The sequence below is a fragment of the Ranitomeya imitator genome, chromosome 7 (genome assembly GCF_032444005.1).
Source record: "Ranitomeya imitator isolate aRanImi1 chromosome 7, aRanImi1.pri, whole genome shotgun sequence".
NCBI classification, from domain to species: domain Eukaryota; kingdom Metazoa; phylum Chordata; class Amphibia; order Anura; family Dendrobatidae; genus Ranitomeya; species Ranitomeya imitator.
In genome coordinates, this window is record NC_091288.1 from 226313736 (window position 1) to 226332717 (window position 18982).

The window sequence follows — 18982 nt, forward strand, 5'->3', positions numbered from 1 at the left end:
ACAGAAAGATGGTAAATTTATTTCCTGACTTCTATGAAATTTGGAAGCTACTTTTGGTAGGTATGCTGGATCAGGTTTTAACACTACCCTGTCCTGAAAGACCATTAAATAAGGGGGGTCTATCGACAAAGCTTGTAAGTCACTCACTCTCCTAGCAGAGGTCAGGGCTACTAGGAAGGCAGTTTTTAAGGTTAAATTTTTTATGGAGACAGAATCTAATGGCTCAAAGGGGGGTTCTGTTAAGGCGTCTAAAACCAAATTTAGATCCCATGGTGGTAATCTAGGAATATATACTGGGTTACTACGTTCAGTGGCCCTGATAAATCGGGAAACCCATCTATTTCCCGCCACATCACTGTTATACAACGCTCCCAAAGCTGATATTTGGACTCTAAGGGTATTTACCGCCAAGCCCAATTCACGGCCTTTCTGTAAAAACTCTAGAATGGCCGGAATTGGGACCTTGCCAGAAAAGGGATTTTGGTAGAAGGCAAGGAACTTATTCCAAGTTTTAGCATAGATTTTAGTTGTGACTTCTTTCCGGCTATTTAAAAGGGTAGATATGAGAGCCTCTGAAAACCCTCTTCTCCTCAATAACTCCCTCTCAAATTCCACGCCGTCAGATGCAGGGATTCCACATTGGGGTAACTGAATGGACCCTGAGAAAGAAGCTCCGGGCTGGTCGGCAGTACCCATGGGTCGGACACAGACATTGCCCTGAGTAACGAGAACCATGCCCTCCTGGGCCAAAAGGGGGCAATCAGGATCACTCTCGCCCTGTCCTCCCTGATCTTCCTGAGGACTATTGGGATCAGACACATTGGAGGGAACGCGTAAGCTAGAGGAAAATTCCAGTGAATTTGAAGGGAGTCTTTTATACAGGGCTTGTCCGCCACCCGAAGAGAAGCGAACTTCCTGGTCTGCCTGTTCTCTCTCGTTGCAAATAGATCTATTACGGGCAATCCCCACAGATCCACTATCTGTCTGAACACCCGTCGATCTAGAACCCATTCTCCCTGACGTAGAGAATGACGGCTGAGGTAATCTGCTTCTGTGTTGAGCTCTCCCCGAATGTGTACCGCTGATAGAGAGCGAAAGTGGGCTTCGGCTATTTCGAGTATGTCTGTGGCGGTGTTCATTAGGGATCTTGACCTTGTACCCCCTTGATGGTTGAGGTACGCCACTACTGTTGTGTTGTCTGTCTGGACTCTTACATGTGAATCCTGCAGAGATGGAAGCAGCCTGAGTAAGGCCTTCTTTACTGCTGTGAGCTCTTTCCAATTTGAGGACTCTTGAGCCTCTAAGAGAGACCATTGCCCTTGAGTCCAAACATCTCCTATGTGAGCTCCCCAACCTATTGGACTGGCATCGGTTGTGACCGTGTTGTCTGGTACTACACTCCAGCGTACTCCTTTCTCTAAATGTCTTCTGTTTAACCACCATCTCAGACTGTGTAGAGTGGCGGTGGACAGCCTGAGTCTTCCGCCTAATTGCCCTTGAAGACTTTTCTCTGTATCCAAGACTTGGGCCTGTAACACTCGAGTGTAGAATTGGGCCCACTGGACAGCTGGTATGCAGGACGTTAGAGATCCCAGAAGGGACATGGCGTCTCTTAAAGTCAGATCTGGCTTCCTTGTTACCGTACTGACTTTGTGCACAATCCTCTGCTTTTTCTCCTCCGGAAGGAAACATTGTTGCACTTCCGAGTCCAGCAGAATACCTAGGAAAGTCTGAGTTGTTGATGGGTCGAGTTTTGATTTCTCCATATTGACTATCCAACCCAAGTCCTGTAAGGAAGATATTACATGATTTAGGCGAGTACTGCATTGGCAAAAGGAATTCCCCACTACCAGGAAGTCATCCAAGTAGGGTATAATTAACGTATCCTGTTCTCTGACATAGGCCATTACTTCTGCCATGACTTTAGTAAACACCCTCGGTGCCATGGATAGACCAAAGGGCATTGCAGCAAACAAAGTGTCTGACCTGGTCGTTTAAGCGCACCGCCATTCTGAGGAATTGTTGATGATCCTGGTGAATGGGCAGATGGTAATACGCATCTTTTAAATCCAGGACTGTCATATAACATCTGGGAAAGAGAAGTTTAGTTGCCGATTTAATCGATTCCATCTTAAAGGTATGATACTCTAGATGTTTGTTCAATCTCCGTAAGTTTATGATGGTTCTAAAGGATCCATCTGGCTTGGAGATTAAAAATAAAGGGGAATAGAACCCTTTCCCCTGTTGGTGTTTTGGAACCTCTACTATGACTTTCTTTCGTCTTAACATTTGGACCTCTTTTTCAAGGGCCTTTTGTTGGTCTAAGGAATCAGGGGCAGTCAAGATATAAAATTCAGAAGGTCTTTCCCGGAATTCTAATTTTAACCCTGAATTGATTATACCCAGAACCCAATTGCTCGAAGTTATTCTGGCCCACTGAGCATAAAAGAATTTTAACCTGCCCCCTACTGGAAGATCTCTATTAACGATAGTTTCTTCTTCTTCTTGAGGAAGATGATGAAGCGTTAAAGTCCGAACCTTTCTTTTTTGGGTCCGATGGTTCCCAGTCTCGGTTGTGGTAAGGTCTTCGGTATTGGAAGCGTCTCCTGAAGGTATTCCTAAAGGTAGGATTGAAAGCTTTAGGAAAACCTTTCTTCCTATCCTCAGCCTTAGCTAGGATGTCATCCAATACCGGGCCAAACAGGTACTCACCCCTACACGGTATTGTACACAGTTTAGCTTTCGCCTGGGCATCCCCTTTCCAGGTCTTAAGCCATAGGGCACGGCGAGCAGCGTTTGAGAGGCCTGCTGATCTTGCCGCCAATTTTAAAGAGTCCACTGACGCGTCCGCTAAATACGCCACCCCTTCACGTATTTGCGACAGAGAGTTCAGCATCTTGTCCCTGGGCACCTTGGACTTCAGCTGTTCTTCCAGTTGGGATATCCACACCATGACGGATCTAGCCGTACACGTGCTAGAGATAGCAGGTTTAAACGCCCCTGCAGCTGATTCCCAAACTTTCCTCAAAAACATGTCCGCCTTCCTATCCGATGGATCTTTCAGAAGGCCCACGTCCTCTAGCGGCAAGGTACCGGCTTTAGATGTAGAAGCCACCGCTGCATCCACTTTCGGGACTTTCATCCACTCTGCCAGCTCATTATCTTCAAAGGGATACCTTCTTTTAGCTGATGATGGAAGGAAACCCTTATCCTGCTTATCCCATTCTCTCTTTATAAGAGTCTTAACCGTATCCACCACCGGGAACGCCTTACGACTCCTCTGGCACAAGCCCGCAAACATTATGTCCTGTGCGGACCTTGGTTCCTTGCTCTCTGCAACACCCATGGTAGCTCGGACTCCTTTAACTAACATGTCCATGTTGTCCACCGAGAAGCAAGGCCTTCCCTCTTCATCTGAGGAGGATGGAGATGAGGAGCGGGAACATTCCCCTTCTTGCAGGGACAAACTAGATCCTGGCGATATGTCCCTGCCCGACCTTTCCTGGCGGCTGCCTCTAAGGAAATAGCTAATTTCCTCCCTGATGACCGCTCTGAGGTCTGATGACCGAAGGGGAGCTTCCTCTTCTAAGGTCTGGGATATGCAAGCCTGACACAGCCTTTTAGTATAACTGTCAGGCATTGGTGTCATGCATAGAGCACATTGCTTGTGCTTAGATTTTGTGGTCTTTTTTCCCTAAAACAAAGCACAAATAACAGACCATATCAGCACCAGGTGTCTGATTTAACACTCACCATTAGGCTGATTCTGTGAATACCGGTTCTGGAGGAGTAGGATCCAAATGTGACGCTGGGGCGCTCGCACGCTGCTGCCCCCGTACCACGCTGCTGCTGCTGCTTCTTCTTGAGCGGCTGCTACCGCTCTTACTGCGCTGCTCCGTTCCCTCTCCATGAGGGCGCTCGGCGTCCCCTACTGAGGACATAGTTGCGCGCCTCTTGCTCTAGGCGTCGCTCTTTTACAGCGCTGCAGCGCTCCTCCCCCGGCTTACCCCGGAAGCGTACCAACTACTTCCGGGTTCACCAGCGCCGGTGTGGACGCTGCACACCGCGCTCAACCGCGGACCAGGACGGCACTGCCCGACTCCTGGGACGCGCTCCGTATGGCCAGACGAGGGGGGGTCTGCACGCAGGACACCCCCGACGCTGCTTCCGAGCCACCGATTCCGCCGTTCCTAACAGATACCGCGCGGAGGCATGGAGGCCCGGGTAAGACTGCTGCTGCAGGCTCCCGCCGTCCGGACAGGAACCCAAACTGGAGTGGTGAGGGGGACCGCCCCTGTAAATCCTGTAGGTTCCTGTCCGGAAGGTGGGCGGATCCCCTCTCTCGTAGGGGTGCTGTTGTGGCGATAGGAAAAGACCCGCTAATGTACTAGAGAGTACGCCCGCAATACAGTGCCCGAGTGGAAAAGACCCGCTAATGTACTAGAGAGTACGCCCGCAATACAGTGCCCGAGTGGAAAAGACCCGCTAATGTACTAGAGAGTACGCCCGCAATACAGTGCCCGAGTGGAAAAGACCCGCTAATGTACTAGAGAGTACGCCCGCAATACAGTGCCCGAGTGGAAAAGACCCGCTAATGTACTAGAGAGTACGCCCGCAATACAGTGCCCGAGTGGAAAAGACCCGCTAATGTACTAGAGAGTACGCCCGCAATACAGTGCCCGAGTGGAAAAGACCCGCTAATGTACTAGAGAGTACGCCCGCAATACAGTGCCCGAGTGGAAAAGACCCGCTAATGTACTAGAGAGTACGCCCGCAATACAGTGCCCGAGTGGAAAAGACCCGCTAATGTACTAGAGAGTACGCCCGCAATACAGTGCCCGAGTGGAAAAGACCCGCTAATGTACTAGAGAGTACGCCCGCAATACAGTGCCCGAGTGGAAAAGACCCGCTAATGTACTAGAGAGTACGCCCGCAATACAGTGCCCGAGTGGAAAAGACCCGCTAATGTACTAGAGAGTACGCCCGCAATACAGTGCCCGAGTGGAAAAGACCCGCTAATGTACTAGAGAGTACGCCCGCAATACAGTGCCCGAGTGGAAAAGACCCGTTAATGTACTAGAGAGTACGCCCGCAATACAGTGCCCGAGTGGAAAAGACCTGCTAATGTACTAGAGAGTACGCCCGCAATACAGTGCCCGAGTGGAAAAGACCCGCTAATGTACTAGAGAGTACGCCCGCAATACAGTGCCCGAGTGGAAAAGACCCGCTAATGTACTAGAGAGTACGCCCGCAATACAGTGCCCGAGTGGAAAAGACCCGCTAATGTACTAGAGAGTACGCCCGCAATACAGTGCCCGAGTGGAAAAGACCCGCTAATGTCCTAGAGAGTACGCCCGCAATACAGTGCCCGAGTGGAAAAGACCCGCTAATGTCCTAGAGAGTACGCCCGCAATACAGTGCCCGAGTGGAAAAGACCCGCTAATGTACTAGAGAGTACGCCCGCAATACAGTGCCCGAGTGGAAAAGACCCGCTAATGTACTAGAGAGTACGCCCGCAATACAGTGCCCGAGTGGAAAAGACCCGCTAATGTACTAGAGAGTACGCCCGCAATACAGTGCCCGAGTGGAAAAGACCCGCTAATGTACTAGAGAGTACGCCCGCAATACAGTGCCCGAGTGGAAAAGACCCGCTAATGTACTAGAGAGTACGCCCGCAATACAGTGCCCGAGTGGAAAAGACCCGCTAATGTACTAGAGAGTACGCCCGCAATACAGTGCCCGAGTGGAAAAGACCCGCTAATGTACTAGAGAGTACGCCCGCAATACAGTGCCCGAGTGGAAAAGACCCGCTAATGTACTAGAGAGTACGCCCGCAATACAGTGCCCGAGTGGAAAAGACCCGCTAATGTACTAGAGAGTACGCCCGCAATACAGTGCCCGAGTGGAAAAGACCCGCTAATGTACTAGAGAGTACGCCCGCAATACAGTGCCCGAGTGGAAAAAACCCGCTAATGTACTAGAGAGTACGCCCGCAATACAGTGCCCGAGTGGAAAAGACCCGCTAATGTACTAGAGAGTACGCCCGCAATACAGTGCCCGAGTGGAAAAGACCCGCTAATGTCCTAGAGAGTACGCCCGCAATACAGTGCCCGAGTGGAAAAGACCCGCTAATGTCCTAGAGAGTACGCCCGCAATACAGTGCCCGAGTGGAAAAGACCCGCTAATGTACTAGAGAGTACGCCCGCAATACAGTGCCCGAGTGGAAAAGACCCGCTAATGTACTAGAGAGTACGCCCGCAATACAGTGCCCGAGTGGAAAAGACCCGCTAATGTACTAGAGAGTACGCCCGCAATACAGTGCCCGAGTGGAAAAGACCCGCTAATGTACTAGAGAGTACGCCCGCAATACAGTGCCCGAGTGGAAAAGACCCGCTAATGTACTAGAGAGTACGCCCGCAATACAGTGCCCGAGTGGAAAAGACCCGCTAATGTACTAGAGAGTACGCCCGCAATACAGTGCCCGAGTGGAAAAGACCCGCTAATGTACTAGAGAGTACGCCCGCAATACAGTGCAGATGCGGTTCCCGTGCGCCCGACAAGTGTGGTTTCGCCGTAGCTTCTTCAATAGGGGCGTACTCTCTAGTACATTAGCGGGTCTTTTCCACTCGGGCACTGTATTGCGGGTGTACTCTCTAGTACATTAGCGGGTCTTTTCCACTCAGGCACTGTATTGCGGGCGTACTCTCTAGGACATTAGCGGGTCTTTTCCACTCGGGCACTGTATTGCGGGCGTACTCTCTAGGACATTAGCGGGTCTTTTCCACTCGGGCACTGTATTGCGGGCGTGCTCTCTAGGACATTAGCGGGTCTTTTCCACTCGGGCACTGTATTGCGGGCGTGCTCTCTAGGACATTAGCGGGTCTTTTCCACTCGGGCACTGTATTGCGGGCGTACTCTCTAGTACATTAGCGGGTCTTTTCCACTCAGGCACTGTATTGCGGGTGTACTCTCTAGTACATTAGCGGGTCTTTTCCACTCGGGCACTGTATTGCGGGTGTACTCTCTAGGACATTAGCGGGTCTTTTCCACTCGGGCACTGTATTGCGGGCGTACTCTCTAGTACATTAGCGGGTCTTTTCCACTCGGGCACTGTATTGCGGGTGTACTCTCTAGGACATTAGTGGGTCTTTTCCACTCGGGCACTGTATTGCGGGTGTACTCTCTAGTACATTAGCGGGTCTTTTCCACTCGGGCACTGTATTGCGGGTGTACTCTCTAGGACATTAGCGGGTCTTTTCCACTCGGGCACTGTATTGCGGGTGTACTCTCTAGGACATTAGCGGGTCTTTTCCACTCGGGCACTGTATTGCGGGTGTACTCTCTAGGACATTAGTGGGTCTTTTCCACTCGGGCACTGTATTGCGGGTGTACTCTCTAGTACATTAGCGGGTCTTTTCCACTCGGGCACTGTATTGCGGGTGTACTCTCTAGGACATTAGCGGGTCTTTTCCACTCGGGCACTGTATTGCGGGCGTACTCTCTAGTACATTAGCGGGTCTTTTCCACTCGGGCACTGTATTCCGGGCGTACTCTCTAGTACATTAGCGGGTCTTTTCCACTCGGGCACTGTATTGCGGGCGTACTCTCTAGGACATTAGCAGGTCTCTTCCTTGTCTTGTAGTCCTGGATAGACATGTACTTGCGCCTGGACATTAACCCATTAATAGGATACTTTTTATGCATCTGGGGTTTACGCTTTGCTCGATGTGGATTTTGTTCTTTGTACCTAGGCTGCTTTATTCCTTTGTATAATTACTACCATCATATTCCTATTGTGTTTACTTTTTAACCCTCCATGGTATAGTGCAGATCCGTTTTCTCCAGTCTGGTGGTTTAAACCCCCTCCCCCTTCCATTTTCCTCCCCCATGTTAATGCTTTCTGTACTATTTTTAACATATTGTTTCAATAAAGTTATTACCTTTGAAACATTTTTTCTCCTTCCTCACTTGCTCTTCTTTTGTGGTGTCCCACAATTGAATATGTAACTTATTGATTTTTGCAGTGACCTGCAGCCTTGTGTCTATGGGAATATTAATCCCAGAAATGGTTATCGGTCTGTAGAAAGCGCCCTGGAGCCCGTGATGACCCCGAGTAGTGAGGCCTCAGCCTTGGTTCTGACGTTGTTTGCCTACTGGGCACGCGGTCAGGTCAATAGCGCCAGTGATCCCCGCTCCGGACCTCGCCGGTATGAAGCACTGCCGCCCGCTTGATGTCTGATCAGGCACGCCAATTCCCCGGAGAGACTGATGGCGTCCTCTGAATTTCAGGGTCTAATTCAACCGGCTGCGCTACATCTGAGGTCAGCACCCGCGTCTGCTTGTGAGACGGGGCAGGGGCTCCTCTATAGGGTAACATGGGGGGCTCCTCTATAGGGAACACGGGGGGCTCCTCTATAGGACAACATGGGGGGCTCCTCTATAGGGTAACATGGGGGGGGCTCCTCTATAGGGTACACGGGGGGCTCCTCTATAAGACAACATGGGGGGCTCCTCTATAGGGTAACATGGGGGGGCTCCTCTATAGGGAACACGGGGGGCTCCTCTATAGGACAACATGGGGGGCTCCTCTATAGGGTAACATGGGGGGGGCTCCTCTATAGGGTACACGGGGGGGCTCCTCTATAGGACAACATGGGGCAGGGGCTCCTCTATAGGGTAACATGGGGGGGCTCCTCTATAGGGTACACGGGGGGCTCCTCTATAGGACAACATGGGGCAGGAGCTCCTCTATAGGGTAACATGGGGGGCTCCTCTATAGGGTAACATGGGGCAGGGGCTCCTCTATAGGGAACACGGGGGGCTCCTCTATAGGACAACATGGGGCAGGGGCTCCTCTATAGGGTAACATGGGGGGCTCCTCTATAGGGTAACACGGGGGCTCCTCTATAGGGTAACATGGGGGCTCCTCTATAGGGAACACGGGGGGCTCCTCTATAGGGTAATATGGGGGGCTCCTCTATAGGGCAACACGGGGGGCTCTTCTATAGGGTAACATGGGGGGCTCCTCTATAGGGTAACACGGGGGGCTCCTCTATAGGGTAACACGGGGGGCTCCTCTATAGGGTAACATGGGGGGCTCCTCTATAGGGAACATGGGGGGCTCCTCTATAGGGAACACGGGGGGCTCCTCTATAGGGAACACGGGGGGCTCCTCTATAGGACAACATGGGGCAGGGGCTCCTCTATAGGGTAACACGGGGGGGGGGGGGGCTCCTCTATAGGGTAACACGGGGGGCTCCTCTATAGGGAACACGGGGGGCTCCTCTATAGGGAACATGGGGGGCTCCTCTATAGGGTAACACGGGGGGGCTCCTCTATAGGGAACATGGGGGGCTCCTCTATAGGGTAACACGGGGGGCTCCTCTATAGGGTAACATGGGGCAGGGGCTCCTCTATAGGGAACACGGGGGGCTCCTCTATAGGACAACATGGGGCAGGGGCTCCTCTATAGGGTAACATGGGGGGCTCCTCTATAGGGTAACATGGGGGGCTCCTCTATAGGGAACACGGGGGCTCCTCTATAGGGTAACATGGGGGGCTCCTCTATAGGGTAACACGGGGGGCTCCTCTATAGGGTAACATGGGGCAAGGGCTCCTCTATAGGGTAACATGGGGCAAGGGCTCCTCTATAGGGTAACATGGGGGGCTCCTCTATAGGGTAACATGGGGGCTCCTCTATAGAGTAACAAGGGGGGCTCCTCTATAGGGTAACACGGGGGGCTCCTCTATAGGACACATAGGATGGGGGCTCGGGCCCCAGAATCCACTTGCTCTATGGGAAGAAGCCAGAACTCTCCATGTGCATCCAAATGAATAGCAATTTCCTCATCAGCAAAATTCACCAGGAGCGGAACATGTAACGCAGATCATTAGTTAGGAAACCGACAGAGCATGTCTGCAGAGCATCGCCTACCGGAGCAGAGCCTGCAGAGCATCGCCTACCGGAGCAGAGCCTGCAGAGCATCGCCTACCGGCGCAGAGCCTGCAGAGCATCGCCTACCGGAGCAGAGTCTGCAGAGCATGCCCTAACGGAGCAGAGTCTGCAGAGCATGCCCTAACGGAGCAGAGTCTGCAGAGCATCGCCTACCGGAGCAGAGTCTGCAGAGCATTCCCTACCAGAGCAGAGTCTGCAGAGTATCGCCTACCGGAGCAGAGTCTGCAGAGCATGCCCTAACGGAGCAGAGTCTGCAGAGCATCGCCTACCGGAGCAGAGCCTGCAGAGCATCCCCTACCGGAGCAGAGTCTGCAGAGCATCGCCTACCGGAGCAGAGTCTGCAGAGCATCGCCTACCGGAGCAGAGCCTGCAGATCATGCCCTACCGGAGCAGAGTCTGCAGAGCATCGCCTACCGGAGCAGAGTCTGCAGAGCATTCCTTACCGGAGCAGAGTCTGCAGAGCATGCCCTAACGGAGCAGAGTCTGCAGAGCATCGCCTACCGGAGCAGAGTCTGCAGAGCATGCCCTAACGGAGCAGAGTCTGCAGAGCATCGCCTACCGGAGCAGAGCCTGCAGAGCATCGCCTACCGGAGCAGAGCCTCACTCTATAGGACACCACTGGGCTCCTCTAGGGCTCTGAGCTCTCTTTTCCATAGTTTAAGAGCATTATGAGCACCAGGACACGTCGTCCATGTTACTTGCACTTCCTTACATCCATGTACAATAACAAATTACATTGTGGTACCGTGTTAGCCAGAAAAATCAATGTGAAACCTTTTCTGCCCAATGATGATAAAAGTATTCTAGGAGTATTTTGTTGTCCTGCCTGAAGTAGGAGCCTCGGTGCTCTGAAAGCTGCAAACATATTTTCTGGTTAGCCAATAAAGGTATCACTCCGACAATACTATTGTATCATCATTGGACAGAAAAGTATTCACATCGACTTCCTTACATCAAAATTCAAAGTAAAATCATTTCCAGACTGAACGGACAGAACATTAGAGAAAACAGGGAAACAATAAGCTACAATGCAAGTAAAGTGATGACAAGCAGCAGGAGGGCACAGACGGAAGGCACAGACGGAAGGTTCAGACAGAGGGTGCAGCAGGAGGGCTCAGACAGAGGGCACAGCAGGAGGGTGCAGCAGAAGGGCTCAGATGGAGGGTGCAGGAGGGCACAGCAGGAGGGCGCAGATGGAGTGCACAGAAGGAGGGTGCAGGAGGGCACAGATGGAGGGCACAGAAGGAGGGTGCAGCAGGATAGCGTATTAAGATCTACGTGCAGAGGAAGACATAGCCAGAGAGAAACATCTAAAGATGTAGATCTGCCTACACACTAGAGTACTAGTCCTCCACACCCATCCGCTAGTCCTCCACGTCCATCCGCTAGACCTCGACAGCCATCCACCAGTCCTCCACGCCTACCGGAAAGTCCTCCACTGCCATCAGCTAGTCCTCCACACCCATCCGCTAGTCCTCCACTGCCATCAGCTAGTCCTCCACGCCCATCCGCTAGTCCACCACGCCCATCCACCACGCCCATCCGCCAGTCCTCCACGCCTACCGGAAAGTCTTCCACTGCCATCAGCTAATCCCCCATGCCCATCCGCTAGTCCTCCACGCCCATCCGCTAGACCTCCACTGCCATCCGCCAGTCCTCCACGCCTACCGGAAAGTCCTTCACTGCCATCAGCTAGTCCTCCACACCCATCCGCTAGACCTCCACACCCATCAGCTAGTCCTCCACTGCCATCTGCTAGTCCTCCACGCCCATCCGCCAGTCCTCCACGCCTACTGGAAAGTCCTCCACTGCCATCCGCTAGTCCTCCACGCCCATCCGCCAGTCCTCCATGCCTACCGGAAAGTCCTCCACTGCCATCAGCTAGAACACCATGCCCATCCGCTAGTCTTCCACGCCCATCCGCTAGACCTCCACTGCCATCCGCCAGTCCTCCACGCCTACCGGAAAGTCCTCCACTGCCATCAGCTAGTCCTCCACACCCATCCGCTAGACCTCCACACCCATCAGCTAGTCCTCCACGCCCATCCGCCAGTCCTCCATGCCTACTCGAAAGTCCTCCACTGCCATCCGCTAGTCTTCCACGCCCATCCGCCAGTCCTCCACACCTACCGGAAAGTCCTCCATTGCCATCAGCTAGTCCACCACGCCTATCCGATAGTCCACTGCCATCAGCTAGTCCAAGACGCCCATTCGCTAGTCCTCCAGACGGACGCCCAGCCACTTACCCACAAGCCAACTCCAATAACGATAATAAAGTATCCGATGATGACGGAAATGTCGGCAGGGTTACTAATGGCAGCAGGAGCATGGGAGGTTTCTGGGGACGCAGTGCTCATGGTGACTGCTCCTCTCCGTCTCGTGTGACCCCAGAGGTTGCTCTGTATCTTCACTCGTCCTCTGGTAAAAACTCTAAACATTAACTTCTTGTACTTAGTTTGTCATTCGGCCGCAAGACTCAATCACTGATCACCGTTGTGCTGATCACTGCGCTTATGTGTGTGTCGCCCATTCACTATCTCCACCTATCCCCCACCCCCTGAAGATGGCCGGACCCTCATTGTAAATACATCATTGTGAATACACACCTGTACTTTGTATCTCCCCTCCTCATTGTAGATTGTAAGCTCTCACCAGCAGGGGCGGCTTATTGTGCTTTAATTAGTGTATTGTTAACGTTATTACTTATGACTGTTGTGCTTGAAACTGTTAAACTGTAAAGCGCTGCGGAATATGTTGGCGCTATATAAAGATTATTATTATTATTATTACAGAGAAATCTAAAATAGAAGCCAAGTAGCCACCATTGCTCCACTTCCACACCATCCAAAATATGGCTTACCAGCCAGCCTGCACTCAACATGTCTGCAGAGTATCGCCTACCGGAGCAGAGTCTGCAGAGCATCGCCTACCAGAGCATGGCCTACCGGAGAAGAGTCTGCAGAGCATGCCCTACCGGAGCAGAGTCTGCAGAGCATCGCCTACCGGAGCAGAGTCTGCAGAGCATCGCCTACCGGAGCAGAGTCTGCAGAGCATCGCCTACCGGAGCAGAGTCTGCAGAGCATCGCCTACCGGAGCAGAGTCTGCAGAGCATCGCCTACCGGAGCAGAGTCTGCAGAGCATCGCCTACCGGAGCAGAGTCTGCAGAGGATCGCCTACCGGAGCAGAGTCTGCAGGGCATCGCCTACCGGAGCAGAGTCTGCAGAGCATCGCCTACCGGAGCAGAGTCTGCAGAGCATCGCCTACCGGAGCAGAGTCTGCAGAGCATCGCCTACCGGAGCAGAGTCTGCAGAGCATCGCCTACCGGAGCAGAGTCTGCAGAGCATCGCCTACCGGAGCAGAGTCTGCAGAGCATCGCCTACCGGAGCAGAGTCTGCAGAGCATCGCCTACCGGAGAAGAGTCTGCAGGGCATCGCCTACCGGAGCAGAGTCTGCAGAGCATCGCCTACCGGAGCAGAGTCTGCAGGGCATCGCCTACCGGAGCAGAGTCTGCAGAGCATCGCCTGTGCTGGGAGCAGAGTCTGCAGAGCATCGCCAACCGGAGCAGAGTCTGCAGAGCATCGCCTACCAGAGCAGAGTCTGCAGAGCATCGTCTACCGGAGAAGAGTCTGCAGAGCATCGCCTACCGGAGAAGAGTCTGCAGAGCATCGCCTACCGGAGAAGAGTCTGCAGAGCATCGCCTACCGGAGCAGAGTCTGCAGAGCATCGCCTACCGGAGAAGAGTCTGCAGGGCATCGCCTACCGGAGCAGAGTCTGCAGAGCATCGCCTACCGGAGCAGAGTCTGCAGGGCATCGCCTACCAGAGCAGAGTCTGCAGAGCATCGCCTACCGGAGCAGAGTCTGCAGAGCATCGCCTGTGCTGGGAGCAGAGTCTGCAGAGCATCGCCTACCGGAGCAGAGTCTGCAGAGCATCGCCTACCAGAGCAGAGTCTGCAGAGCATCGCCTACCGGAGAAGAGTCTGCAGAGCATCGCCTACCGGAGAAGAGTCTGCAGAGCATCACCTGTGCTGGGAGCAGAGTCTGCAGAGCATCACCTGTGCTGGGAGCAGAGTCTGCAGAGCATCGCCTACCAGAGCAGAGTCTGCAGAGCATCACCTACCGGAGCAGAGTCTGCAGAGCATCACCTGTGCTGGGAGCAGTCTGCAGAGCATCGCCTACCGGAGCAGAGTCTGCAGAGCATCGCCTACCGGAGCAGAGTCTGCAGAGCATCGCCTACCGGAGAAGAGTCTGCAGGGCATCGCCTACCGGAGCAGAGTCTGCAGAGCATCGCCTACCGGAGCAGAGTCTGCAGAGCATCGCCTACCGGAGCAGAGTCTGCAGAGCATCGCCTACCGGAGCAGAGTCTGCAGAGCATCGCCTACCGGAGCAGAGTCTGCAGAGCATCGCCTACCGGAGAAGAGTCTGCAGGGCATCGCCTACCGGAGCAGAGTCTGCAGAGCATCGCCTACCGGAGCAGAGTCTGCAGGGCATCGCCTACCGGAGCAGAGTCTGCAGAGCATCGCCTACCGGAGCAGAGTCTGCAGAGCATCGCCTGTGCTGGGAGCAGAGTCTGCAGAGCATCGCCTACCGGAGCAGAGTCTGCAGAGCATCGCCTACCAGAGCAGAGTCTGCAGAGCATCGCCTACCGGAGAAGAGTCTGCAGAGCATCGCCTACCGGAGAAGAGTCTGCAGAGCATCGCCTACCGGAGAAGAGTCTGCAGAGCATCGCCTACCGGAGAAGAGTCTGCAGAGCATCGCCTACCGGAGCAGAGTCTGCAGAGCATCGCCTACCGGAGAAGAGTCTGCAGGGCATCGCCTACCGGAGCAGAGTCTGCAGAGCATCGCCTACCGGAGCAGAGTCTGCAGAGCATCGCCTACCGGAGCAGAGTCTGCAGAGCATCGCCTACCGGAGCAGAGTCTGCAGAGCATTGCCTGTGCTGGGAGCAGAGTCTGCAGAGCATCGCCTGTGCTGGGAGCAGAGTCTGCAGAGCATCGCCTACCGGAGCAGAGTCTGCAGAGCATCGCCTACCAGAGCAGAGTCTGCAGAGCATCGCCTACCGGAGAAGAGTCTGCAGAGCATCGCCTACCGGAGAAGAGTCTGCAGAGCATCGCCTACCGGAGAAGAGTCTGCAGAGCATCGCCTACCGGAGCAGAGTCTGCAGAGCATCGCCTACCGGAGAAGAGTCTGCAGAGCATCGCTTGTGCTGGGAGCAGAGTCTGCAGAGCATCGCCTACCGGAGCAGAGTCTGCAGAGCATCGCCTACCGGAGAAGAGTCTGCAGGGCATCGCCTACCGGAGCAGAGTCTGCAGAGCATCGCCTGTGCTGGGAGCAGAGTCTGCAGAGCATCGCCTGTGCTGGGAGCAGAGTCTGCAGAGCATCGCCTGTGCTGGGAGCAGAGTCTGCAGAGCATCGCCTGTGCTGGGAGCAGAGTCTGCAGGGCATCGCCTACCGGAGCAGAGTCTGCAGAGCATCACCTACCTGAGCAGAGTCTGCAGAGCATCGCCTGTGCTGGGAGCAGAGTCTGCAGGGCATCGCCTACCGGAGCAGAGTCTGCAGAGCATCGCCTACCGGAGCAGAGTCTGCAGAGCATCGCCTACCGGAGCAGAGTCTGCAGAGCATCGCCTACCGGAGCAGAGTCTGCAGAGCATCGCCTACCGGAGCAGAGTCTGCAGAGCATCGCCTACCTGAGCAGAGTCTGCAGAGCATCGCCTACCAGAGCAGAGTCTGCAGAGCATCACCTAACGGAGCAGAGTCTGCAGAGCATCACCTGTGCTGGGAGCAGAGTCTGCAGAGCATCGCCTACCGGAGCAGAGTCTGCAGAGCATCGCCTACCGGAGCAGAGTCTGCAGAGCATCACCTGTGCTGGGAGCAGAGTCTGCAGAGCATCGCCTACCGGAGCAGAGTCTGCAGAGCATCGCCTACCGGAGCAGAGTCTGCAGAGCATCGCCTACCGGAGCAGAGTCTGCAGAGCATCGCCTACCTGAGCAGAGTCTGCAGAGCATCGCCTACCAGAGCAGAGTCTGCAGAGCATCACCTAACGGAGCAGAGTCTGCAGAGCATCACCTGTGCTGGGAGCAGAGTCTGCAGAGCATCGCCTACCGGAGCAGAGTCTGCAGAGCATCGCCTACCGGAGCAGAGTCTGCAGAGCATCACCTGTGCTGGGAGCAGAGTCTGCAGAGCATCGCCTACCGGAGCAGAGTCTGCAGAGCATCGCCTACCGGAGCAGAGTCTGCAGAGCATCGCCTACCGGAGCAGAGTCTGCAGAGCATCGCCTACCTGAGCAGAGTCTGCAGAGCATCGCCTACCAGAGCAGAGTCTGCAGAGCATCACCTAACGGAGCAGAGTCTGCAGAGCATCACCTGTGCTGGGAGCAGAGTCTGCAGAGCATCGCCTACCGGAGCAGAGTCTGCAGAGCATCGCCTACCGGAGCAGAGTCTGCAGAGCATCACCTGTGCTGGGAGCAGAGTCTGCAGAGCATCGCCTGTGCTGGGAGCAGAGGATTTCTGTCTCCATTTCTCAGCTGCTCATCACATACTGAGAGACATAATAAAGTGCTGTCAATATTCACCAGCAGAATAAAGACAATGACACAAAGTCTGGAGAGCGGGAAGTGATGACATCTCAGGACTGAGGCTACAATAGGGCGTGAGGCCGAGGGCCACGTAAAAGCCAGAAAAATATAACGATCAATTCAAATGGAAAATATGATATAGAAAAATGGCAACCTCATATGGGCAGACGGAGAAATATATTGGGGATGACAGTAGTGATGCAGCAGCTAAGGGTGCACTACTACTGCCACAATGCCCAATACGAGCTAAACTGCACTGAGACCAATGCAATAAGAAGCACGGTCCTAAGGTTCTAGCACCCAAATATGCTGCCGAGAATGCTGATCCACATCGGACAATGTGCTGCCGAGAATGCTGATCAACATGGGACAATGTGCTGCCGAGAATGCTGATCAACATGGGACAATGTGCTGCTGAGAATGCTGATCAACATGGGACAATGTAGTGCCGAGAATGCTGATCCACATGGGACAATGTGCTGCCGAGAATGCTGAACATGCGACAATGTGCTGCCGAGAATGCTGAACATGCGACAATGTGCTGCCGAGAATGCTGAACATGCGACAATGTGCTGGCAAAAATGCTGATCAACATTGGACAATGTGCTGCCCAGAATGCTGATCAACATGGGACAATGTAGTGCCGAGAATGCTGATCAACATGGGATGTGCTGCCGAGAATGCTGATCAACATGGGGCAATGTAGTGCCGAGAATGCTGATCCACATGCGACAATGTTCTGCCGAGAATGCTGATCCACATGGGACAATGTAGTGCCGAGAATGCTGATCGACATGGGACAATGTGCTGCCGAGAATGTTGATCCACATGGGACAATGTAGTGCCGAGAATGCTGATCCACATGCGACAATGTGCTGCCGAGAATGCTGATCAACATAGGACAATGTGCTGCCAAGAATGCTGATCGACATGGGACAATGTGCTGCCAAGAATGCTGATCCACATGGGACAATGTAGTGCCGAGAATGCTGATCCACATGCGACAATGTGCTGCCGAGAATGCTGATCAACATGGGACAATGTGCTGCCGAGAATGCTGATCCACATGCGACAATGTGCTGCCGAGAATGCTGATCAACATGGGACAATGTGCTGCCGAGAATGCTGATCCACATGCGACAATGTTTTGCCGAGAATGCTGATCGACATGGGACAATGTGCTGCCGAGAATGCTGATCAACATGGGACACTGTTCCTAGAAAAGCTTGTTCCTGATTTTCAGTTGGTGTAAATGCAAAACAAATCTATGATTTTTTTTTAAAGTGAACATGAAGAAAAAAAATCCCAGAGCATGTACCATGCTAGGAGAAGGTCTGATTCTACTGGGCCAAGCTGCAGGAAGCACGAGTCACCCATACACCTATGGGCAAACTACAGGGAAATATCAACTCCAAGTGGATGCCCAGAAGAAAATCATCTTCTAAAGAAGCCTAAATAGCAAGATGTCCAATGTGCCCAATCGGAAAACTACAGTAATCCTGTACAATCATCAACATTAATAAACACGTGAAATAGATCACTGTGTAATGACTCTATAGAATATGAGGTTCACTTCTTTTTATTGAAGAAATGAAATAAATTCACTTTTTGATAATATTCTAATTTTGTGAGATGCACCTGTATATAGACATATATTGCTGCATATTAGTATAGCATTCTTTTTATGATGGGCCTTTTCACACCAGTTTGGGGACGCCTATTCTAGCTGCTCACATGTTATTATACCCATTAGATGCCTGTTGTGTAACCTCTTTTCTCACACTGTCAGTGTCAGGGAGGCTCCTTATGTCTAGTGTGGCAATTTGGCGCTCAAGTTTGGCTAGCCACAATCCCCACAGTTTTAAGCGTGCCCTAAAAACTCATTTGTTCAGACTGGCCTACCGCCTCAATGCATTAACCTAACGATCCCTGTGTGGCCTATTTATAATAAAAAAAAAAAAAAAAAAGGTTCCTCGCATCATGTTCTCATACACTTTATGCAGTATTAGCCCTCTGTGTCTGTACTGCTACATACTTAGGCAGTTAACTGGTTCATGCAGCTTTACATGAACACCCGAGCCTTACACTATGGCCGGTCCGAATAACTATAGCAATTGTTACCATCCACCTCTCGTGTCTCCCCTTTTCCTCATAGTTTGTAGCTTGCGAGCAGCAGGGCCCTCACTCCTCCTGGTATCTGTTTTGAACTGTATTTCCGTTATGCTGTAATGTCTATTGTCTGTACAAGTCCCCTCTATAATTTGTAAAGCGCTGCGGAATATGTTGGCGCTATATAAATAAAAATTATTATTATTATAGCTACATGGACCACACTGGTACCAGGGGTGTTGGATTGTTTTCTGTTTTTACTCTTTGTGTGTTCTTGGTTGTCAATAAAGTGTTTTTGGCATTTTTTCTATATTCAGGTGTGCGCATATTTATGCGTTGGACTTTTTCT

The 18982-nt window shown here is 52.7% G+C and overlaps 1 protein-coding gene across 2 annotated transcripts in view; it reads right to left on the bottom strand.

The window, feature by feature from the left end:
* SLC5A2 (solute carrier family 5 member 2) overlaps nucleotides 1–12444 on the bottom strand; it is a 66122-nt gene extending 53678 nt beyond the window's left edge. For both annotated transcript variants that reach the window (XM_069735265.1, XM_069735264.1), the window contains exon 1: nucleotides 12202–12444. In XM_069735265.1, coding sequence (XP_069591366.1) covers nucleotides 12202–12393 — 192 coding nt within the window. In that variant the 5' untranslated portion in view covers nucleotides 12394–12444. The remainder of the gene's footprint in view (nucleotides 1–12201) is intronic.
* Nucleotides 12445–18982: the final 6538 nt, after the last annotated feature.